Source organism: Eptatretus burgeri, chromosome 4 (genome assembly GCF_056783735.1).
Source record: "Eptatretus burgeri isolate ZD-2024b chromosome 4, Ebu_testis_v1, whole genome shotgun sequence".
Classification (NCBI taxonomy): Eukaryota; Metazoa; Chordata; class Myxini; order Myxiniformes; family Myxinidae; genus Eptatretus; species Eptatretus burgeri.
In genome coordinates this window covers 77364178-77389271 of record NC_140964.1, presented here as the reverse complement: position 1 = coordinate 77389271, position 25094 = coordinate 77364178, and the positions used below count along the sequence as shown (strand labels likewise).

Genomic DNA, 25094 nt, shown 5'->3' with positions numbered 1-25094 from the left:
ACATCAGCATATGCATACTATGCCTGATGTTGGCTCAATGGTTAGGTTGTTGTCCAACAATGTTGGCTCAATTACCAGCAACCACAAAGCCAATACTAGTCTTAGTCATTTATGAAGTCTATACATTAAGTTTGATTTGAAAGCATCATGAAATAAGCTCAGGTGGCATCAAAACGTGAAAACTTTGGAGTGGGTGAATACTTTTGTAGGCCAATGTAAATGCTGAAAAATATGTTTATAAAGACTATTTGAATTACAGATTTGGCGATAGCAATGGCAGGATAAAGTGTCTGTGCTCGCAGAATTGAGTCACTTAAAACGCACATAACGTTGCATGTGTAAAAGTCCTTGTCAGCATTCAGACGTCATTTTGACAAGGATTTGATGACACAGAAAGACCAACTCTTGCGAAAGACACAGTGGGATGTTTAATGTTCACTATGAGCAAATGCTCAAGTAAATAGAGTTAACTCGCTGACATGTCAGGTCACTTACACAATAGATTAGCAGTGTCGGGCAAACGTATCACAAGGATGGATTAGTAGGAGAGTAATTTTTCAATCGAAGAAGGTCGTCGCAATGATTAATAAAAGTCTGATTAGGCTACATATTGAAAATAGTGGATCAGTTGCACAACCCAACACAGTAAGTGAAGTCAGAATGGCTTGACCAATGAATGGAATGATTGATTCTTGGGAGACAACATCAACCAAGCTGAATTCACTCAACCTGAGAGAGAGATAAAGTTTCACCAATAGTAGGGCAAACTACTCACTACCGTAATTATGTGAAAATGATTGCTCATTGAAAGATATAGGGAAACCACTTTGGCAACAACAACGAAGAAATAATAATTGGTTGACATTTTGTACAAGCAGTGCAATGGAGGATAATCAGTCTTGAATTATCGACAAAAAGGAAAATGTGTTTGCTGTGGGCACTCAGCTGAGATAAGGACCAAATAAGAGATAAAGAGAAAAACAAATGTGCCTTCTGAACTTTGCCTTGACCAATTGTGTTGCAAAATTTGTAAGATATTCAGGTGTTGATGAAGGTTGAGGTTGACTTTAACATGATGGTTGAGACCCTACTGCTTCCGTTTTAAACTTTGTGGTTTCTTTTTAATAGGAAGCTAGTTTCCCAAAAATATCAATGAATCAAAGGGATACTGTATCTAAACCCTATATATCAGCCATAAGAGACTTCAACTTTTACCATGACGATCACAAGCCTGAGATATTAAAACAAAAGTTTGATTTACTCATAACTAGGGACCATGGACCACTGTAGAAAAAAGTTCCTTCCTTTTGTACTCACTTGGGGGTTCACTTGATCTCACCAACTTGTGCAAATCCATGGGATTAGAGCACACTACGTGTGTGTGTGTGTGTGTGTGTGTGTGTGTGTGTGTGTGTGTGTGTGTGTGTGTGTGTGTGTGTGTGTGTGTGTGTGTGTGTGTGTGTGTGTGTGTGTGTGTGTGTGTGTGTGTGTGTGTGTGTGTGTGTGATGATCCTTGGTGACCCAGAAAGCCAGACATCAGACTGATTCTGGCTCAACACCTCGATAGCTGAATCGACAGTGAATCAGGTTTGGTTAAGCATTGTTGGCTCTCTGCTGTGAAGATCTCTCCCTGGATAGATTCCTTTTGATTGAACTTTTCTCCCATTTTTAATCATCCTTTCTGTGAGCAGTTAATCCACTCATTATGCAAAATGATGTGCAAGTTCACAAAATCAATTTAATTACACACACACACACACACACCACATACACTTTGAGACCTGGTAGGTCTCTGTTTCACCTCCTGAAATCCATCTACCACATGTGGAGATCGTAGGCAACATCAGCAAATTGCACGTACGCACGCGCACGCACACACACACACGCACGCACACACACGCACATGCACACACAGAGACCTGGCACGGGAGCATGTAAAACCCATGCTATCTTCCTGGCAAAGGTCTGCCTGCATGCATGCTCATACATGTAGCGACCTTTGCATCCTGACTCCTAATCAGATTCGTACATGCTAGCCCCTCACTGGAGGGGAGGTGTGGGGGACCAGGGGGAGGGTTGAGAGAGAGATAAAGGGGTGGAGAGAGTGAGGACAGAGGAAAGGGGGGGAGGGGTCAGAGATAGAGGGAGAGGGGTCATTTTCAGAAAGAGGGAGAGGGGTGGGAGAGAGGGGTGGGAGAGAGGGGGTAGGGTTGGGAGGGAGAGGGGTGAGGGATTTCAGCAGATGTGATGATAAGATTATCATCCATCTGAGAGATGACACACACACATTGATGGATCACCTTTCCTGTGAAACTGGGATGACAGTTTATAGCTGGGTCAGGATTCAAATCCAGACTACAAAGACAAAGAGTGAGCATGCGTACCTCCAGGCTTTCACGCTGTGGTGTGAAAGCATTATTTCATAACTGATAATATTTTTTTCTCATTGTGATCATATAATTTATTTTGCCTTCTTACTTCCCTCTGGCACTGCACCGCGGTATCGCCATATAAACTTGAAGAACATGCCAAGTGGCTTCACCAAGCACTCCACGACACAGTTGAGGAAACTTTTAAAAGCGAAACATATAATTTTATTTGAAAATATCTCTGCCAAAGTGACAGGTCGTATAATGGAAGATCATACTAAAAAAGGCGAAATGGTGTGGAAAAGAAAATTGCACATTTTCAGTGAGCCAGCCACCGCCTGTTGCACCACAGATCAACATGTGGCCAACACAGGTGAGTGACCCATGAACATTGTTCAAGCCGATCAATTCATGGCATTCAGCGACAGTGAGAACATTGTCGAGCGTTTTCCAAGTGGCTTAAGCACTCCAACAAAATGGTTGTTAAGAAATAGCTTGCTTGGCATGCAATTAGCAATCACCAAACTGTCATATTAAACATACACCTCCCGGAGACGCCCAAAATGTCACATACAGTATGTCCAAAATGGACAAATAAACACTTTTTTTTAGGAGTCAGAACTGCTTGTAAGTTCAATTCTGGAGCTTATCTTTTGTAATTCTGCTTAATTTAAGAGATTCTCTTGGTTATTCCTATGCGCATATTAAATAAAGCCATGAATGCTGACGTCTCCAGGCATTTATAAGCATTGCAATGTACCCAGCAATTCATAGCTATGATGAACAAGCATTCGATAATACGAGTGAGAGGGGTGAAAAAAAAACTTTATCATGAAGAAATCGTTGTGGCCTGTTCCAAGTCAAGGCAAGGTTGAGCAGGCCAAAAAACATGGCGGCTAATGACCCCAACGAAGTTACCCAGGATACGCCTTAAGACCCCAAAGAGTGAGGTGGCTGAGGAAGCACCTGATAAATTATATAATTAAATAAGACCGTTAATTATCTTAAAAAGGGGGTGTTTTAATTAACACAAACACCAATTTTCCACTCTTTCACTTCCTTGGAGTTTCCTGAGTATGCATGAAAAGTTTCAGGCTGATAGGTTTCATGGTTTTGGAGTTATGGAGGAAACACACTGACATTTATTGGTATATAAGCAAATACAACCTGTCGCTTCACTGACGGGGAGGATGGGGGTTGAGAGAGGAGCGAGGGGAGGGAGAGGAAAAGAGGAGAGAGGGAGGGGAGAGAGGAGGCAGGAGAGAAGGGAAGCTAGGAAAAGAGGGGGAGGAGGTGGGGAGAGCTGTGCCTTACCAAACATTGCTATACTGTGGAAGGGAGGGATGTGAGGAGAGGAAGAGAGAGAGAGAGAGAGAGAGAGAGAGAGAGAGAGAGAGAGAGAGAGAGAGAGAGAGAGAGAGAGAGAGAGAGAGAAAGAAAGAGAGAGAGAGAGAGAGAGAGAGAGAGAGAGAGAGAGAGAGAGAGAGAGAGAGAGAGAGAGAGAGAGAGAGAGAGAGAGAGAGAGAGAGAGAGAGAGAGAGAGAGAGAGAGAGAGAGAGAGAGAGAGAGAGAGAGAGAGAGAGAGAGAGAAAGGAGTATGAAAGAAAGAAGAGAGAAAGGTGAGGGGTGTAGGTGGGGTTAGTAAAGAGAATGATATGTTATACTTCATAACCGAAAACACACACAAAAACCAACTCACGTCAGAACAGCTGTACACACACCGACACAACAGAGTTTATAATGTAATCCGCTGGCACATCTGCAAAAACTTTGATGTCCCAGTTCCAGAAAATTTGAGGGAACACGAACCAAAAGTAAACACTGAAAACATGGAAGTACCTACTGCTCACGTAAAATCTAATGATCCCATCGAGCGTGAACATCGAAAACAAAGCGTTACGACCAGATGTCATACTTAGGTACAATAAAATAGAGAAGAAGGCATTGCTTATTGAGGTGTTAATAACAGTAATTTTGGACTAAACGATGCAGAAAACAAGAAAATGACCAAACACCAAGACCTCAAGAATGAAGTGAGACGATCCTGGAAGCTGAAGAATGCCAGAGTTGTACCAGTGATAGCTGGACCTTCAGGAATGATGACAAATAACCTCACAGAGATATTAAACAGAGGGGCAGTACCCCTGGGCGCTCACCTGGTCACAGCTGGATAAGATAACCAGGTAACCACTGGTAGACATGGATGACCAACAAAATATATAATGGAGAAGAAAGTAAATACTTATGAATTTTTTTAATGTCATGAACAAACCTTCGTACATCACGGTGATAAAGGTTGTGGTCAAGTTTCATCGAAATTTGTGTGTTTGGCTTCAGAAAAGAAAGCAAATACATAATTTGGGAGGGGGGCAACCCCCCATTGAACCCCTTAGACCCCAATTTTTTATAAGTCGTGAACAAATTTTGTACATCACGGATGGTGAAGATGGTGGTCAAGTTTCATCGGAATTGTATGTATAGTTTTGGAGAAGAAAGCAAATACATATTTTGGGGGCAACATCCCTTAAATCCGCTTCGAGACAGATTTTTCTAATGTCATGAACAAACTTAGGTATGTCATGGGTGATGAAGGTTGTTGTGAAGTTTCATTGGAATTGTGTAGTGTTCTTTGAAGAAAGCAAATACCTCTTTGGGGAGGCAGCCCACTCCCCCCACCCCCATCCCCCAGGAACTCCCTCTGTAGACCACTTCAGACCCTGTTCTTTTATGCCATCATGGTTGATGAAGGTTGTGGTCAAATTTCATTGAAATCGCATGTGTAGTTTCTGATAAGTTGCAAGTATTTGTGGACAGACGGACGGACGACACGCCATTTCATAAGTTCCCAGGAACTACTTCACAGGTGAGCTAAAAAACCATCCCTAAGAATATTCTAACAAACGAACTACAGTTGGAAGCTGTCTGGGGCTCAGCGATGATCTTGAAGAAGAGAGCCCTTGGGACAAAACTTTGAGAACAGAAAACTTCACAGCTTGGTCCATGAATCGTGACCCCTTTACTGAAACGAAGGTGGATGCTTTGAGCCCACCCTGGGAGGACTCCATTCCACATTCTGAAACCCGCAAATGTAGATACCAATCAAACACACACACACACACACACACACACACACACACACACACACACACACACACACACACACACACACACACACACACACACACACACACACACACACACACACACACACACACACACACACACACACGCTTGGCCGATATTGGCAATTTTTGGGAATCGGCAGGTTGGAGTCGGTGTGATTACGGACTATAGTACGTACTGTACACAACCCGGAAACCTTGAGTTGCTTTCACTGAAAAACGTTACATTTATATAAAACGTTTCAGGGAGATGTTCACAAACATTATTCTTTATAACCAGCTGTGTGTGATGGGTGGGAAAAAATTGGCTCGGAAATTGTTGCGAAACATATTGTATTGTTGCGGGCACCTGGAACATATTGCTGCGGAACGGGGTCAGGTGGTGGTGGTGGTAGTCGTATGGCAGCTTAACTGCCGGGGTAGCTATCATTTCTTGAAGCGTGACTGTGTCGCTGATGCAGTGCCCCTCTACCAGTACACACACTGGAACTGGTACTCATTTTGCCGACCTCGGAAGGATGACAGGCTGAATCAACCCCCTGGTGTATTAATTCAACGGCCGACGGGACTTGAACTCAGGACCCTAGGATCCCAAGCCACCACCCTAACCACTGAGCCAACACCAGGCGGGGGTCAGGTGATAAGATCACTGGGGGGGGGGGGGAAGCTATCTCGGCTCCCACCAGACTCACCGGAATTGTAGGCCGTCGCACACGGATAATTCCGTGACACGGCGGGTCGCTTCACCGACCGTGGACTCCAACAACTCAACCGCGTGATCTGGGGTCCTCCCTCTATGGGTTAACCGGGTTACTTAATTAATCACGTGATTTAATTACCGGGGAACACGCCCTCAGTATGCCTTGTCCGAACCGGATCACTCGACCGGACCGGATCACTTTACCAGATTGGATGCAGCTGAGCGACACTGCCAAGGACATACCGGCTCAGAGGAACGGATCGTTGGGAATAAAGTCCCGGCTAATCTAAGATTCGGACTATGCTGGATCAATGAAGGAAAAGACAAAAACGAGCTGGGAACATTTCTAATAATAATTTATTAACAATGGGCCAGAAAAGGTATGTGGTACAGGGAATAGGTTTGTTGGGGTGTGTTGCGCAGAGATAGGGAAGAAAGGTGTGGTGCGGCAATAAACAAGCAACTTATGAAAGTGGACGCAGAGGAGACCTCACCCAAAAATAATAATAACAATCTTCTGCAGGCTTACTTATATAGACAGGCACCAGGACACACACATGCACGCACACACGCACACGCACGCACGCACGCACACACACACACAGACACAGAAAACCCGATGAAGAGGAATTGAAGCAAGACAGGAGAGGAGTTGAGGTTACAGTCTCTCGCTACCTTGGCATAATTGATACGCGGTACCTGAACGCGCCACCAATATATTTGGGGGGAATGCTCCGTGGCACGGTACCCCCCTGACAGATGGCGATCGTCTCTTGCTTCGGGCAGCTCGCATCGAGACCGTGGGTGTGAAGGAGAGGCTTGAGTTGGGAGGGTGGAGTCCAGAGCGAGTGTACGGAGTGTTAGGCAGGACCAGGTGGGAGGGTGGAGTCAACATTGTGTGGGCGGAGAAGAGGAGGAGTCCAGCATTGACAGAAGGCGGAGTCGAAGTCCATCTTGAGCGGGAGAGGCAGGGCAGACAGAGAGCAAACGGCCCAACTCCGATCTTTATCTCCCGCCCCGCGGCGCAGGGCGGGGGGGGGCACCCCGAAGCGACACGTCGTCACCAGAACTGGGTGCTCTGATTGGCCCCGGCCCCCCACACGGCCCGGCCTCGATGGCCGGAAGCGGCAACATTCCACTTCCTGCAAGATGACCCCGAGCCGTAAAAATGTCTCGCTCTGACCCCATGACAAGATATGAATCGCCCACACCGAACTCCGCATCATGAATTGCCTTGCAAGAACCCCCGGGCTGTGCCCTGACGACCGATGGAGGGTGGCGTCGGTCCCGCATGACTGCCCGGGCGCCCTGACCAGCGCTGGTCAATGTGTCTGCTCCATGTGCACCAACATGGCCCGGGCTGTACAACATGCCTCCGCCCGATCGCAGCTTCGCTGGCCATAGAGGCAAGAAGCTAAGATGTTATGGCAAACCCATGCAAAGACAGCAAGATGTGTCCATTCGCGCCCTGCTCTGTATGATAACAAAGTGTCACGAGTGGTAAATTCATGCCCCGCTCTGTACGATAACAAAGTATCGCGAGCGGTACATTCGTGCCCCGCTCTGTACGGTAACAAAGTATCGCGAACGGCGCACGGGTCTGCTTTCGAGCACATTCCATACAGTGCGCATAGATCCGCCATTATGCACGTGGCCAGCGCTCGTGTTCACCCGATTCTGCTATCGTGTGCGCGGGGCAAAACCCGATCGATATTAGTCCAGAAATGGGTTGAAAGGAACGCACCGCTTGCGCCTTGCACACTCGCTTCCCGCCAAACGTGGCATGGTTGTCATTTTACTATTATCGGCCTCGATTGAGGGATCACTTGAGGACGGGAGCTCTGTGCTGTTGATGCTCATGTGGTGTTTGAGCGCCCTTTCTAAGTTGCTGTTTCTTCCGTCTCCTCGGTACGTGTTCCGTGCAGCGTGGGCGTCGTGTTGAGTGCGTTTCCTGTCCATTGGGTGGAAATTACCGCTGTGAGTGCGTTTGGCGGGCTGTGTTTTCTACGGAGGGATGGGGGTGTAGTGCCTGCTTGGCCTTTGCTGAGAACCCATCTCACAGCGAAGGGCACACGTGGCTCAGATTTACCTCAGGAATAATCAGAAAAGAAGAGTAGGATTGAAATTAGAAATGAAATGAAGAAGGAATGATACAAGCAAACCGAGGTATGAAATCCTCACAACGCACGACCCTGTTGTCCCACTAGACAAAAGGGAAGGGACTATCTCCACATATATTAATGGAATAACTGTCTTGGGACCACAATCTGTTGGATGCATGTGGTTCCGAGAACCGCAACAATATGAAGTGAATAATTAATGCTCGGGTGACACAAGACCTTGGTACGGTGAGGATGAAGGCATGGACGTACAGAGAAAGTAGATTTTAACTTTTAACTTCAGCAGCGTATGAGCGATCGTGTTTTCCTTTGTCCTCACGGCTGTTTCGAAAGCAGTTTGTTATCTTTATATGAACTGGGTTTGATTTAGAATTTTTAGGAGTTTCTCTTTGTGAGTTTCAAAGCTGATAACACACGATTTCCGAGCCGTTTGCCACATTAACATGTTTTCTAAATTGCAGAGCAATTTATTTCCACCCATCACACGATGATTGGCAGCTGTAGATAAATAATAATGTTTGTGTACATCTTGAAACCTCTAAAATGCAAAGTTTTTTTTTTTAAATCATTTATTAAATTTCCCCAAAACAAAGGTGAAAGCAACTCAAGGTTTTTGGGTTGTATACAATGCGTACTGTAGTTGATCACATTGAGTCCAATCTGCCGATTCCCAAAAAATTGCTGATACCGGCCAAGCGTGTGTGTGTGTGTGTGTGTGTGTGTGTGTGTGTGTGTGTGTGTGTGTGTGTGTGTGTGTGTGTGTGTGTGTGTGTGTCATTGATTGGTATCTACATATGTGGGTTTCAGAATGTGGAATAAAGTGCTTGAAAGGCGTGCTCAAAGTACCCACCTTCATTTCAGTAAAGGGTCATGATTCACGGATCAAGCTGTGAAGTTTTCTGTTTTCAAAGTTTTGTGCCGAGGGTGCTCTTCAGGATCGTCACTGAGCCCTGGACAGATTCCAACTGTAGTTTGTTTGTAGTGATATTCCCAGGGATGGTTTTTAATGTCTCTGTGAGGTTGTGCATCATCATTCCAATAGCTCCAACTATCACTGGTCCAAGTTTGTCATTCTTCAGCTTCCAGGATTTTCTCACTTCATTCTTGAGGTCTTGGTATTTGGTCATTTTCATCATTTCTGCATTTTTAGTCCAAAATCACTGCTATTAACACCTCACTTAGCAATGCCTTCTTCTCGGTTTTTGTACCGAAAGGCGCTGTCACACCTTGACGATTTAGCCAGCAATGGCAACGTATAAAAATGTATGTAAAACGTTGGCGTACGCTGAAATTTTGATGTTTTTTTTAAAAGTTTTGGTCGTATTCATAACGTGTTGGTCGTATGCATAACATATTAGTAACGGGCACAGAACGTTTCGTTGTCTTATAGATAACTTATACCAACGAATGCTTAGCCTGTTGTCGGCGTTCACAACCTATGCCCAACGATAGTTTAACTTAGGCATAGCGCGCTGCACATATCGCCGACGAACTCGTGGCGTAGCCTGTTAAAAACCTGCCGCACGCCGATTTAAATCATAACCGCCTGAGAATTGAAAGTGTCAACCACACAGTCACACCTTGACGATTTAGTCAGCGTATGCCAACCTATGAAAAATTTGCCGAACCAAGCTGGCACACGTCGAATACGGTATGGGTAAGTTGTGTTTACGTTAAGAGCACGCTGAAAAACGATGAAGTACGCTGTCACATTTTGTGGTACGTCTCGTACGTCGTGAAATTTCAAGCATGCTGAAAATTTTACGACGTACTCGCCGTATGACTCGCACGTTCCGCGACGCTGGGAATAAGTTGTAGGCACGATATGCGATCGTTGACACACGTCGGCACAAGTTCCTTGTAAGTTACTCATAAGTCGAAACACGTCAAGGTAATGTTTAGTATACCCGAAACTTATTTTCTCCATCAAGGCACATTTTCTTTTTTTCTCCTTGGCTCCGTGAAGGCACGTGACGAAATATCTGAAGTTGTTGTTGTTGTTTTTATTATTTTTTTTTTTTAGTCCATCACGAATTTTAAAATATATTAGGACATTTGCTTTTAAGTTTCGACGTTGACCTCACAATATCCTCAAACAGAAAATATTCACAGAGGAGGAACTAAGAATAAGACATGAGCAAACTGAAGAGGCAATCGTACGTGACTTAACGGCACGTGACGAAATATCGGAAGTTATTGTTGTTTTTTATTTTTTTTTTAAATGCTGCCAATACGCCATTATACGGTAGCTGTAAATTAGAAACACGTTCAGCAAGTTCTGTGGTCGTCCGGAAGACGTCAATCAAATACGTCCACATACGTCAATATGCGTTGGAGGTACGTTACACATAGGTTCAAAGCACGTTACTCATAGGTTATAAATAAGTTTCGGGTACGCTAATCATTACCTCAACGTGTTTCGACTTATGAGTAACTTAAAAGTAACGTGTGTCGACGTGTGTCAACGATCGCATAACGTGCCTACTACTTATGGCCAGCGTAGCGGAACATGTGAGTCATACGCTGGCATACGTCGTAAAATTTCAAGCATGCTAAAATTTGAGGACAACCGCAAAGTACGACGATGAAAGTCAGCGTACTACGACGTATGGCAGTGTTTTTCAGCATGCTCTTTACGTATACAAAACTTACCCAACACGTATTCGACGTGTGCCAGCGTTTTAGACAAATTTTTCATACGTCAGCATACGCTGGCTAAATCGTCAAGGTGTGACAGTGCCTTAAGTGTGATATTTCGTCGCAACGCTTTGTTTTCGATGTTCACACTCGATTGGATCATGAGGTCATACGTGAGTGGTACTTCCATGTTTTCAGTGATTGCTTTTGCTTCATGTTCCTACAAATTCTCTGGAACTGTAATGTCAAAGTTTTTGCAAATGCGCTAGCAGATTACTTTATAAACTCTGTTGTGTCTTTGTGTGTACAGGTGTTCTGAAATGAGTTTTTTGTTTTGGTTTTTTATGTTCGGTCATTAAGCAAAACATATCATTCTCTTTGCTCATCCCACCTCCACCCCTCACCTTTGTCTTTTTTCCCCCATCCTCCCCCCCACCCCTCACCTTTGTCTTTTTCCCCCATCCTCCCCCCCCCCCACTCTTCTCTTGCTGTCTGTCTGTCTCTCTCTCTCTCTCTCTCTCTCTCTCTCTCTCTCTCTCTCTCTCTCTCTCTCTCTCTCTCTCTCTCTCTCTCTCTCTCTCTCTCTCTCTCTCTCTCTCTCTCTCTTCATTTCCTTGCTTGTAATAGCGAACTCTGGCAGCACTACCCCATTTTCAGTGGATCGCTTTTTTACTGTCTCCTCACCCACAGTGCCATTGTACTCCATACCACAATGACTAACTACATTAACAACTACTACTACTACTACTACTACTACTACTACTACTACTACATCATCATCTTTAATGGTTCCAATTATTCCCACCTTTTTGTGAGATTGGCCAGGAAAAGTGTTTGGGCCAAGTTTTTCTTGAATCTGTGGGATAGGCTTTAAAACGTGAATGAAGATTATTTGGTGGAATTTGTAATTTGTTCAGGATGCTGGCAATAACTTGCCTACTCCCCATGGAAGATACAGTGGGATATTGAACATCTGCCAAGAAATGCTCACAGATGGGACACCCAGCTTAATATCAATCTGATGGACAGCACTCAATACTGCCAACACTGCCTGGGAAGCATTAATCTGACAGTTTTGCAGTCGGGTTGGGAATCAAACCCATTACTCGCTGGCTCAAAGTTAAGTGCGTTCCTTCTGCACCTTCTAGTCAAATTATAGCTATACTCCAACCTGCGCTCCATTATTGATGGTCTGTAAAAGCTTCGTCAATGCTATTTCCAGAAGGTGTGGTCCTAAGAGTCTTTGAGCACTCTTGCACAGGTCGTGATTATTTATTGCATTGTTTTGCACGATTTCTACAACTGGCCATGGGTCTACCTTTCCAGACTATGGATCTCCCTTTCTCCTTTGACTTGAGGCAGTATCCTTTATGCTTCCTTATATCTAGCTACTTTTTGATATTTCTACTTTGATGCGAGTTGACCTTTTACTTATTGCTTTGTTGACCTTCTACCTTTGACGGCTATTGGCTGCTATGATTGGTTTCCAAACCTCCGGCTCGGCTCCGGTTACCCATGCTCCCATCACTTTCTTTAACGGCATTAACATCACTATCTTCTGCGAGTCCAATAACACAGCACCACCAAGGCAATTGGGCTGTGATAATCACCTTAACTCTGGAACGAAGGTCGTAGAAACAAAAATGTATTTATCAGTTTCTACCAACCACCACTCGACTGTTCCTCTATTCACACTAAGTTTGTTGTATATTCCTACTCCAACTTGGATCTGCGCACTTTGAGGATGACAACCTGAGCTAAAACCACATTGTTCTTCCTCTGACGAGTAAAACTGTTGTAATAAGCCATCTCATACAGAGGCCTCTGCAGAAGGGTTGCATCATATGTTCATCACGCATGTGATGACAGACTTTGAACAATCTTTCATCAAGTATAACTTGGATCCTAATATCAGATAAAATCTCAAAGTTTTATTTCATAATGGGAATAGACATAGATATGAAAAGCCAACCTTCTGTGGTGCTATTTTTCACTGTCTGATTTCAGCTTGCTGAAAATTCAACATCTACAGTTGTTCTTTTTGGGTAGACTCTGGAAGACTCCCACTATGCATTATGGCATAGTAAGTACTTTATGGCTGTACAGATCAAATAAGATTCCGAAGAATGTTATTTAAAACATGGGGTAACACCCCTGAGCGCTCACCAGGTAGCAAGTGGACAAGATAACCAGGGAATCACTGGTAAGCATAGAAGACCCATACCACAGATTATGTCACGGAGAAGAAAGTAAATACCTACGGATTTTTGTTTTTAATGGTGTGAACAAAATTTGGTACATCACGGGTGATAAAGGTTGTGGTCGTTTCATCGAAATTGTGTGTGTAGTTTCTGAAAAGAAAGCAAATACCTATTTTGGGGGGCAACCTCTCACCCCCCCCTCCATAGACCCCCTCAGACCTCGATTATTTCTTTTTAATGTCATGAACAAACTTTGGTACATCATGGGTGATGAAGGTTGTGGTCAAGTTTCATCAAAATTGCATATGTAATTTCTGAGAAGAAAGGAAATACCTATTTTGGGGGGCAACCCCCATTGACCCCCTTAGGACCCGATTTTGTTAATGCCATGAACAAACTTCGGTACATGCACGGTGATGAACGTTGTGGTAAAATGTCATCAAAATCAAATATGTAGTTTCAGAGAAGAAGTTGAAAGTATTTGTTGATGGACGGATGGACAGACGGACAGACTGACGGATGACGCACCATCTCATAAGCACCCCAGAACTACGTTCCAGGTGAGCTAAAAAGTAAATGCACAAAACGATCCCTTACTTCACAAAGGGTTACCTTTTCAACTTTCCAATGCTTTGCACTTCAAAAAAAAAAATTTAACAATCGATGTTAAAGAAAGAAGTAATTATAAAAGGAAGAAATATTTATCCAATCTGACATAAAGCTCACAGTTCACAATTAACAGAATAAGACTACTCTGGAGAGGGACACAGATGCAAGATATTCCATCAAGATTTGATGGATATAGGGCAGGACAGGGACTTTATAGGAAAGGGAGGTCCTGACATAACAACACGACCACAAGTGTGAGCATTGTGTGTATCATGGCATTACAAAGTATAATTGTGGAGGGATATGAGCGAGCCAGAGATATCCTAGGGAAAAGGTTTCTGTAAGACAAGTGGCATCTGGGGATGAGTGGTCACCTTTAGGGAAAAATGCATGAGACTGGAGCTGATGGCTCTGGTGGAGAAGAGCAACGATGCAAAAGAAAGTGAACCGGCAGTTCAGGAAGACCTACAAAATTAATGAATGAAATTAACAGAACATTTATCAAAGTATGCTAAAGGCAGTGGCAAGCAAGGAGAAGCTGAATTTTCAGGCGTTAAACCTTCGTCGGAGAAAAAGGGGGAGGCAGGATGGTGGCCAATGTTGCTACAGGGTGGAAATGAATCAGAGATATATTAGTGCTCAGGATTCAAGAGGGATGGGAATGACTGGTTTTGATACTTGACGAGAGGGAGGATCAAAGTTCAGGAGTTAAAACGTCAAGGGGACTTGGGGTGGGAGAAAGGTGGGGAATAATGGAGAAAGAAACAATACCAGGAAAAAGGAAGGGGAAAGAAGAGAGATGAAAAATAAATCAATAAACTAAAACTTGTCAAAAAAGGGAAGAGAAAAATGAGACATCAAAGGGAAGAGGGGAGAAAAGAGGACAAGAAACATCATCCAAACACAACATCGCTTAAGCACGACAATGACATCACCCAAAGCACCACAGCATCATACAAGCAGGACAACATCACCTAAACACCCAAGCACATCACCCAAACGCCGCATCACCGAAGCACGGCATCCCACCCAAGGACGGCATCCCGTCCAAGCAGGCCATATCACCCCAACAAGTAGCAAGACAGTGAATGAATGAACACATGTTGGACGTTCAGCTGCAGCAATGGACTGACTAACATTCTGCAATGTTTCAACAAACAGTGACAACAGGCAGACACAATTATTCTGATAAACAGAAAAATTCAGTTCAAGCAGAGTGACATTACATACTTTATTTGCCTTGTGTACATGTTGGTCGATGAAGTTGAGCAAAAACCAGGCAGTATTCCTCAGGATGAACGTACCCACCAAGTTCCAGTGGATGATGTTACGAAGGCAGCGGATACTCCTGCCGAGGTCACACAACCTGTTATTTTTGAAACCAATAAACAAAACAAACCAGCAGTCATATATAGATAAGCTGAACATGAATAACTCGAGCTTCTTTTGCACATATTCCACAAATGACGAAGTACAACTTCAGTGGCAAAGCAGAAATTCTCCAAGTCAGCTTCTATCCAAAACTATCATCAGATCTTTGGTGGTGTGAACTAAAAGGTCATGGACAATGCAAAGGTAGCACAATGTTTCTCTCAATCGTCACTTTGAAGAGCAACAGATATATGAAGATAACCAGAATGATAAATAAACCTGCCAGGACTCCAATGAAGACATTGTACACTCCCTTGATATGCAAAGCAGTAGTTTCGACTTTAGTGAGAGACTGGCCATATTGTCAATGGGAATAAAAGAAACGAACGATTGTGAAATCTCAGAGGGAACAGTTTTCTAATGAGTTCAACACTTGCTTCATGATAATTAAATGGTGAAAGCGAAATCCTGCTGGAATTGTCATTTTTATTTTATCAATGCTAAGACTCCAGTGAGCTGGCAGGATGGCCGAGAGGAATTCACACTTTCCTCTAAGCTGTTTAGCCTGGGTTCAAATCTCGGCCCAGTTATAAACTGTCATCCTTGTGTTTCACAGGCTGGGTGATTCATCGATGTGCGTGCCCATCTCTCTGATGGACGTTAAACTGGGCATCTCATCTGCTGGCATTAGTTGCTGGACATTATCGATCACATGGCATCCTTCGCAAAGAGTAGGCGAGCTATTGCAGGCACACTGAACAAATTCCAAATTCCTGATTTAACCTACAAAGGGCATGCATCAGTGGTACAGCTGCACCCTCATCCAATAATGCTACCCCACAGCTGTGTTACGGTGCCGGGGTCGGCCGCTCTGACGGAGCCGCAAGTTGAGTCGGCCCGACCGATCGCCCGGAATATAGATCGCCGCCCGGATAAGTCCGAGTTGACGGGTCCTTGTACAAGAACCGAAATACGCCAATGGGCAGATCACGTGGGGTAGGGTCAATTGCCAATCTTCAATGTACCTAAATACCCACGTGATCCAACTACCAGGGTATTCCACCCTCGACGGAACTCGTACGGAACAAACCGCCGAGGCGAGCCTGTCCCGTGCGCAATTCCGAGCGGCTTAATCGCCGAGAACCGTCGGTCCAAATTTCCCCCATTTACGGCAAACCAACGGCTTTCGAACTCCCAACACACAAAATGCTCAGTCAATGAAAGAATCGACGCGACGAGCTGAAAACATTTAACAATTGGGGTATTTATTAATAATAATGGGGAACTAGGGAAGCACGTAAGAGCAGAACTATTCCGACTATACGAAATGTAATGCAAAGATTTACAGCACACAAAGCACTTACCAATTTCCTACTTATTAGACAGGCCCACGGACACACGTACGCACACACACACACCCAAGAAATGGTGGCTGAGGCCTTTAATAACGAGCTCCAGCTCGGAGGAGAGGTGAGCTGAAACCCAGAGCCTATCTCGAACCTCTCCACCTCATGTGATCTTCAAGTTGTTCGGACCCAGGCTCCAGCGAGAGCGAGTTGGATCCAATCGCCGTGAGCCGCGATCCTTCCCGAGCTCCCGCGAATCCTCCCGTGCTTCTCAACACGTGCTGGTGAGACGAGGCGCTGACCCTTCCCGTCGATGCGTCGCTTCCCCGAGGAACCACCTCCAAGAAGAGGCCGATGAGTCGCACCAAGCCGGGAACCAAACGGAGAACAAAGAGCTCCACGAACCAAGAAGAAGAAGCCACCATTCGCAGCTCGAGCCGAGCAACCGGCTCAACTTTCTTCCAAAACAAAGCAGCTTTCCAAAAAGCCTACCGAGCCAAGCAGGACCTGAAGCTCTGCTGAACAACTCCTCTGCAGAAGCAAAAAGCTTTCGAAGGCCTCAACCCTAACCCAAGCCAAACAGGACGCGAAGGTCTGCTGAACAATTCCTCTGCAGAAGCAAAAAGCTTCCGAAGGCCTCAACCCTAACCCAAGCCAAACAGGACCCGAAGGTCTGCTGAACAACTCCTCTGCAGAAGCAAAAAGCTTCCGAAGGCTTCAACCCTAACCCAAGCCAAACAGGACCCGAAAGTCTGCTGAACGACGCAGCTCAACTCCGAACACGAACAAAAGAAAGGATCTCCTCTTTATCTTTCTCCGCCCCCTTCCCCCGCGCTCGGCGTGACTCATGCCCTCGTGATCCATCCCCCGCTCAACCACGGGTGGGAGGGAGTTGTTGACGTCATGAATCACGGGACGGCAGGGCTCTTCTTCCTCTTCTCAGAAGAGGGGGAGGGACGTCTCCACTGTTCGTTCTCTAACTAATAAATCGATCCGCAGCGCATCTAATCGATTTCTGAACATTTAAACAATGGAAGATGAGCTATCTAGGGAACAAGCACTTATCGACATAGCTGACTAAAGGAACCTGTATGTTGTGTGCAATCAAATTCCAAATTCTTAACAGCTGCATACGAAAGGAGAAGAATTCCATGATGATGCCTTCCATCTTCAAGTATATGTTGTTGCAACATTTGATGCTACCCATGATTATAAAACAGTAGTGAGAAGGATATGATTCAATAACATTTAATGATCATTGCTTGACCTTCTTTTTGAAACACAATGTACACATGTTCAGTGAAAAATTACATTTAAATATGCAAAAATATGAAGCTCGGTTTTACCTGAGTAATGCAAACAATACAAAAGCAGTTGTCAGAGCAAGCAGAGAAAGGCAGTGGCCCAGGTAGTTGATAATAAGGGCCACCTTGTAGTGGAATTCCTTCTCGACCTGTTTAAATGAACACGTGGTTAGAACAGAAGGTACAAGCTGTCTGCCAGAAAGGTGTCAAACTGCATGCAGGGATATTCCACAACATAGAAATTGCATTCATGTCGAAAGGAAGCTGTTCAGTTTGGCATTTTAAAGATGAAATAAGCAAAGCCGAGAAACGAATAAAACCCATTAGAATTGCTCTTTAGAACCCTTCAGAATTACACTTTGAAAGCCTTGAGAATCAACACTTAGAGCCATCCTTGAGAAGCCTTCAAAACCCAAATAGAAGCCTTCAGAATTACCCTTAAGAACCCACGAGAATTAGCCTTTTGAACACTTTAGAACCCTCTGGAATTACCCTTTACAATTACACTTTTGAACCCTTCAGAATAACCATTTAGAACCCTTCAGAACAGCCCTTTAGCACCCACTAGAATATCCCTTTAGAACCCATTAGAATTGTAGAACACATAAGAACCCTCTGGAATTACCCTTTACAATTACCCGTTTGAACCGTTCAGAATTACCCTTTACAATCACCCGTTTGAACCGTTCAGAATTACCCTTTGAACCCACAAGAATAACCCTTTCGCACCCACTAGAATTACCCTTAAGAACCCACTAGAATTACCCTTAAGAACCCACTAGAATTACCCTTTAGAACCCACTATAATTACCCTTTAGAACACTTAAGAATCCTCTGGAATTACCCTTTTGAACCCTTCAGAATAACCCTTTAGAACCCACTAGAATTACCCTTTAGAACCCACTAGAATTACCCTTTAGAACCCACTAGAATAACCCTTTAGAACTCTTTAGAATTACCCTTTAGAACCATTCAGAATTACCCTTTAGAGCCCTTTATAATTACTCCTTAGAACCCTTTAAAATTACTAGTGGGCCCGTTGGTCCATTGGACCAAATTTCCATTGGTCTTCACAGCTTTGCAGCATACTTGCCTGCTGTACGACAGTACTTGACGATTACCTTGCCTTTCACATAGCCAGGATGTGCTTGAGCCAGGGTGGAGATTATATGTTCGTTATTATTACTGCCAAATGATACAATTATTAACCTCCGCCATCTTCGAAGATGGATGGAGGTTACTGTTTTCACCCCTTTCTGTTTGTCTGTTTGTGAACAGTATTACGGAAAAACTACTCGACGGATTTCGACGAAACTTGGTGGGGGGGTTAGGTATGGTCCAAGGATCATGCCATTAAATTTTGGACTTGGTCTCCCCCCCCCAAAAAAAATTGTTAGAGAAAATTTTTTTTTTTTTGCATTTCTACATGTTGTAAGTGATTTCTAACCCCCCCCCCAAAATGTTTTTTTTAACCCCCCCCCAAAATAGAGAAAATTTTTTTTGCATTTCTACATGTTTTAAGTGATTTCCAACCCCCCCCAAAAGAATTGTTCGAGAAATTATTTTTTTTGCATTTCTACATGTTTTAAGTGATTTCCAACCCACCCCCAAAAAAATTGTTACCCCCCCAAAAAAAATAGATAATTTTTTTTGCATTTCTGCATGTTTTAAGTGATTTCCAACCCCACCCAAAAAAATTGTTACCCCCCCCAAAAAAAATTTAGAGAAAATTTTTTTTTTGCATTTCTACATATTTTAAGTGATTTGCAACCCCCCAACAAAATTGTTTGATAATTTTTTTTTGCATTTTTACATGTTTTGTGATTTCCACCCCCAAAAAAAAAATTGTTACCCCCCAAAATAAATAGAGAAATTTTTTTTTTTGCATTTCTACATGTTTTAAGTGATTTCCACCCCCCCCCCAAAAAAAAAAATAGAGAATTTTTTTTTTTGCATTTCTGCATGTTTTAAGTGATTTCCAACCCTGCCCAAAAAAATTGTTACCCCCCGCCCAAAAAAAATTGTTAGAGAAAAAATTTTTTTTGCATTTCTACATATTTTAAGTGATTTCCAACCCCCCCCCCAAAAAAAATTGTTTGAGAAAAAACATTTTTTTTTTTTGCATTTTTACATCTTGTGATTTCCAACCCCCAAAAAAATTGTTACCCCCCAAAAAGAAAAAATATTTTTTGCATTTCTACATATTTTAAGTGATTTCCAACCCCCCCCCCAAAAAAAATTGTTTGAGAAAAAAAAATTTTTTTTGCATTTTTACGTTTTGTGATTTCCAACCCCCCCCAAAAAAATGAAAAAAAAATTTTTTTGCATTCCTGTATGTTTTAAGTGATTTCCAACCCCCCTCCCAAAAAATTGTTCGAGAAAAAAAATTTTGCAACTTTTTTTTCAACAAAATTTAGATTTTTTTTTTTGCATTTTTACATGTTTTATGTGATTTCCAACCCCCCCACCCCCCAAAAAATGTTGGAGAAAAGAACTATAACTCTCAGCACTGTTGACATATTTAATGAATAAGATATAAGGTTCATTTGAGTGACCCAGCAGTATTGGCGGCGGAGGTTTTGCACTCTCCCGAGTGCTCCCCCTTTAGTTATTCTTGTTATTATTACTAGTGCATGCCCGTAGGTGCGTGCCCGTATGTGCATGGCCGTACGTGCAAACAAAAACAAACAAAAAAAACTTTCAAACCGCGTGCCAGAAACAACAACCACACAGACCGTTCCTTCGCTCTTGTAAACGACACATACATACATACACATACACACACACACACACACACACACACACACACACACACACACACACACACACACACACACACACACACACACACACACTGCTGGAATTATAGATAGACGACACACACACATTGCTGGAATTATAGATAGATGAAATGAGGTCAATGAAATGACAAATGAAGGGGTTGAATGCAGACTGCAGAGCAATGAGTAAGGAAACCCGTCGTTGTGAATCGTTTTTACCACCAAATTGAGATGTATTTCGTTGGCAAGCATGTTGAGTAGAGCTGAATTCCATAACACTTCCAAAGGCTACACCGTTTTGACAATTGGAAACAAAAAAAAGTTGTGCACTTTTTTTGATAAATTATTTTCGGAACAATTTTTCTTCAATAAATAAATAATAATAAAAATTGTCTCCATGTACACACCTTTATGTCGTTAGCACCTCTTCATAAACAACATTGCTGAGGAAACGGCGCTTCTTTGTTTCCTCGTCCAGGGCAAGAATGCGGAGGCTGCTGGATCTGCCAACGTTTTGATAAATTATTCGTTTTAATGGCCAATTATTCAATTAGTGCCAACGTATTTTGCCTTTTCGAAATGTCGTCGCAAGGAAAAACACAAAGAGAAGAGAAGAGAAAAAAAAAATGTTCGTGCAAAAAAAAATTTCTTCCTGGTTCGGAGCATACCAGCACTCTGATGCTACCGAAATTTATGCACCGTCTAATATGAAAACGATCATAACTTGGGCATTGTGTTTATCTATAAATGCGCATAAGAAATCGAGAAATTATTAGAATACACGAACTCATCATTACCCAGAAGTCCGTACGTTGTAACCCGTAATGAGGAACACGGCTGAGGTTCCCTTCCCCCATCAGCCACGCCCATGCAGCAACGTGTCTTGTCATTGGTTGGTAAATAAATGGCCATAACTTGGGAAGCTCGTGTCCGATTAATATCAAACCTTGAAAAGGCACATCCTCAGGTCCCCAGCAATATATCTGGCAAGTTTCAATTAGATCGGACCAGTGGTTGTCGAGAAACAGCGGTCACACACACACACACACACACACACACACACACACACACACACACACACACACACACACACACACACACACACACACACACACACACACACACACACACACACACACACACACACACACACTGCTGGAATTATAGATAGTCTAGTGCATGCCCGTAGGTGCGTTCCCAGTACGTGCGTGGCCGTACGTGCAAACAACAACAAAAAAACCTTTCAAACCGCGTGCCAGAAACAACAACCACACAGGCCGTTCCTTCGCTCTCGTAAACGACACACACACACACACACACACACACACACACACACACACACACACACACACACACACACACACACACACACACACACACACCTCATCCCTTTGTATTGGAAAAACGGTGTGTTAGAAAGGTTCTTCATCTTCATTTTTGACGGATGGAAGGAAGGAAGGACAGTCACATTCTGAAGTGGTTTCGCTGCTTAAAAACAGAAAATGTGTCAGAGGGGTGGAGCGTGGTATCCTCGTCAAGGTGAAACTTTGGTCGACCCATGTGAGTATATCTATTAATTACATACTGTTTAAAAACGATTGGGACCGCGAGTAGGTCCATTAATTAAGTCTCATCACGTCTGAGGCTCAGTTAACACGGTATACCTCAGCACCAGGACGTTTCATCCTGTGAATGGCCAAACAATCTCTAATTACTACTCTTTACCGATCCCCAAGGTCACCCAAATTAGTCAAAATTGATGGAACATGCATGGGAAACAGATGGCTTTAACATGTTTTCTTCCCTTTTCAAGGATTTATTTGTAAAGGAAACTACAGGGAAGAGGGTAGACAAGACGCTTTCATAAACAATACGAACCAAGCGATCAACTGACATAGATAGGAATGAGGGTGGCACGCAAACTTGTGTTCAAGGAATAACAAATATACCTCACTAAGGTGGCTACAATTACTGATTCACAAGAAGAACAATGGGGCAATCGAGGTCTTGGATGGCACAAAGCGACTGCAATATGCAGGTCGCTGGCGCACAGGCAAAGTGCTGCTCGGGATGGGTAATGTTGCAGGAACGACCCGGTCGAAGACAGAAGAAGATGATATGGTCAAAGATGGCAAAAGATTATGCAGTGGAAGATGGGGAGAGAAAAGATGACGACCAAACAGAGGTATGGCAAGAGATGATTAATGCCTTAAAGTTCAGCTCCAGCCTCCAACTCCCCATGTGTATCCAGCTTCAGTCCCTATAACTTTGGCCCCAGCTCCTTCTTCCACCCTGGTCCTCTGGCCCACCTCCGTATTTCAGGACCGCCTTTTTCTGCCGCGGCCCCATCATTGGTTTCCCAATTATAGTGAGAGGCCCATACTCTGGGCCGTCCTGTCCACGGGGTGGCCCCTATATAAAAAAACAGTCTTCTGGTCTTCTTCCAGACTCCACAGCCTATTTTGCTGCCATGACAGAACAAACATTGGCCAGACAGATCATGAGGGGCTTACCGAGCTACTTCAGTGTGCCTCGAAACTTACAATTTCTCACCTGGCCTTCTCTTCCAGAAGGTCAGACATTTTACAACCTACCTTGTATATAAATTACACACGCTGCCTCCTCAGCGTCACAGTGAACAACCGACTGAGTCTGACAGGTCCCTGTTACATGGCAATCCAACCTACTCGAAACACACGGACCATGTTACACTTACCACAGTCTAGCTATGGATCCCACCCCCTTCCACATAACAGTATTATTGGACCCTGACTCTGTCTATTAATTATGTACAATTGGAATGTACCTTTTGGACCTTAAGTTCCTTTTCGGCCCCTTCGACCATTTAGAATCCTTAGACACTATAGACCCTATACTATAGATCCCATGAGACACTTTAAACCGCTTCGAACCCTTGACCCTTTAGACCCTAATTACTTCTTTTTTATTCATTAGCTAAGGCTCGTAGTGGAGGGGCCACACACACACATGGACATACAGATGAACATACATGACACAAGAAAAGACTGTTTCACAAGACAAACATAACCACTGAGCTTGGGGGAGGCACAATCACGTTCTCCCCTGATATCAAGTTCTCCTGATCCAGGTTGACCAGCTCGCATGAAGCTATTACAGACCTTCCCTCAAATTTCAGGGAAAGATCTGTTGAAGCAACTGGCCAAATTATCTGGTTGGAGTAAGTTCTCAGGGTTCTGTTAGACTTGTGAAGTTCAGTGTTACTGGTAGTCTTTGAAAATCCTTGAGTGTAAGGATATTGCACCTTGCCCCTGTATCAATACGGAAGGTAATGTTCGCAATGCTACTGACTGACAGTCTGGGACCACTTGTCATCTGCTAGAGTGCCGATGTTGCCAACCTTGTATATTTGAAGAACCTCTGAATTGCCTTCAGGGAGTTGTTCCTTATTTTCTCCAGCATTGACAAGGAGTGTTTTGCCCAGTCGCTGTAGCCTTCAGCAGACCAACATCTAATGGTTCGGGCGTTTGTAATAGGAACAGGTGGAGCCTACTGCAGGACATTTCCCTTGGTTCCACAAATGCTGCTCATCCTTAGCACATTTGCCGCATGCTTTAATTCCTCGCGGATGCGATGATGAGGCACAAGGCTTGGGATGCGATTTGCTCTGAGCTGTGATAACTGACACTCCAAGTTTGTAGTTATCTTCATTCCGCACGATGTGGATTTGCTTGCGAGACAACTCAAACTGTTGTCCAATCTCCAGAGCCTTTGCTAGTGACAGTGTTTCACCTTGATCCAGTAACCTTTCCTGCACCCTGGATTAAAAAATGCCATCAATGATCGCATGTATTCGAATGTCCTCAGGATCGGCAGACCCGCAGTCCGTGAGAATAATCCTCAGGTCCTTTACAACGTTATCAAAGGTTTTCTCACTCTTTTGTTTCTGCTGCGTGAGCTGGTACCGGGCGATCTGCTGGTTCTTTCTCGGTCGCACATACGTTTCTAAACGATCGAATAACTTGTCGGAATCATCTTTCTCGGTCTCCTCCAATGTGAACGTTTTATAAACCTCACGGTCATAAGCACCAATCCACGTGCCCAGCCATCCGGATTTTTGCTTTGGGTTTAGCTCCGATAGCATGTGTGCGTGTGTGTGTGTGTGTGTGTGTGTGTGTGTGTGTGTGTGTGTGTGTGTGTGTGTGTGTGTGTGTGTGTGTGTGTGTGTGTGGTTAATTGGTATCTACATATGCGGGTTTCAGAATGTGGAATGGAGTTCTCCTCGGGTGAGCTCAAAGCATCCACCTTTGCTCAGTCAGGGGTCACGATTCATGGACCAAGCTGTGAAGTTTTCTGTTCTCAAAGTTTTGTGCCGAGGGCTCTCTTCAGGATCGTTACTGAGCCCCGGACAGCTTCCAACTGAAGTTCGTTTGTTATAATATTCCCAGGGATGGTTTTTAGCTCACCTGTAAATTAGTTACGGGGAGCTTATGGGATGGTGTGTCATCCAGCCGTCCGTCCACAAATACTTGCAACTTCTTCTCAGAAACCACATA

General features: G+C 43.9%; 1 protein-coding gene across 15 annotated transcripts in view; it reads right to left on the bottom strand.

The window, feature by feature from the left end:
- The window catches only part of LOC147028422 (corticotropin-releasing hormone receptor 2-like), a 262752-nt gene that overhangs the window by 129638 nt on the left and 108020 nt on the right, over positions 1–25094 (bottom strand). For 14 of the 15 annotated variants that reach the window (XM_085878795.1, XM_085878796.1, XM_085878793.1 and 11 more), the window contains 2 exons: positions 17822–17928; positions 14989–15124 (listed from right to left, as the gene is read on the bottom strand). In XM_085878795.1, the coding sequence (XP_085734921.1) occupies positions 14989–15124; positions 17822–17928 (243 nt within the window). The remainder of the gene's footprint in view (positions 1–14988; positions 15125–17821; positions 17929–25094) is intronic. The other variant, XM_085878794.1, reaches the window with a different exon arrangement.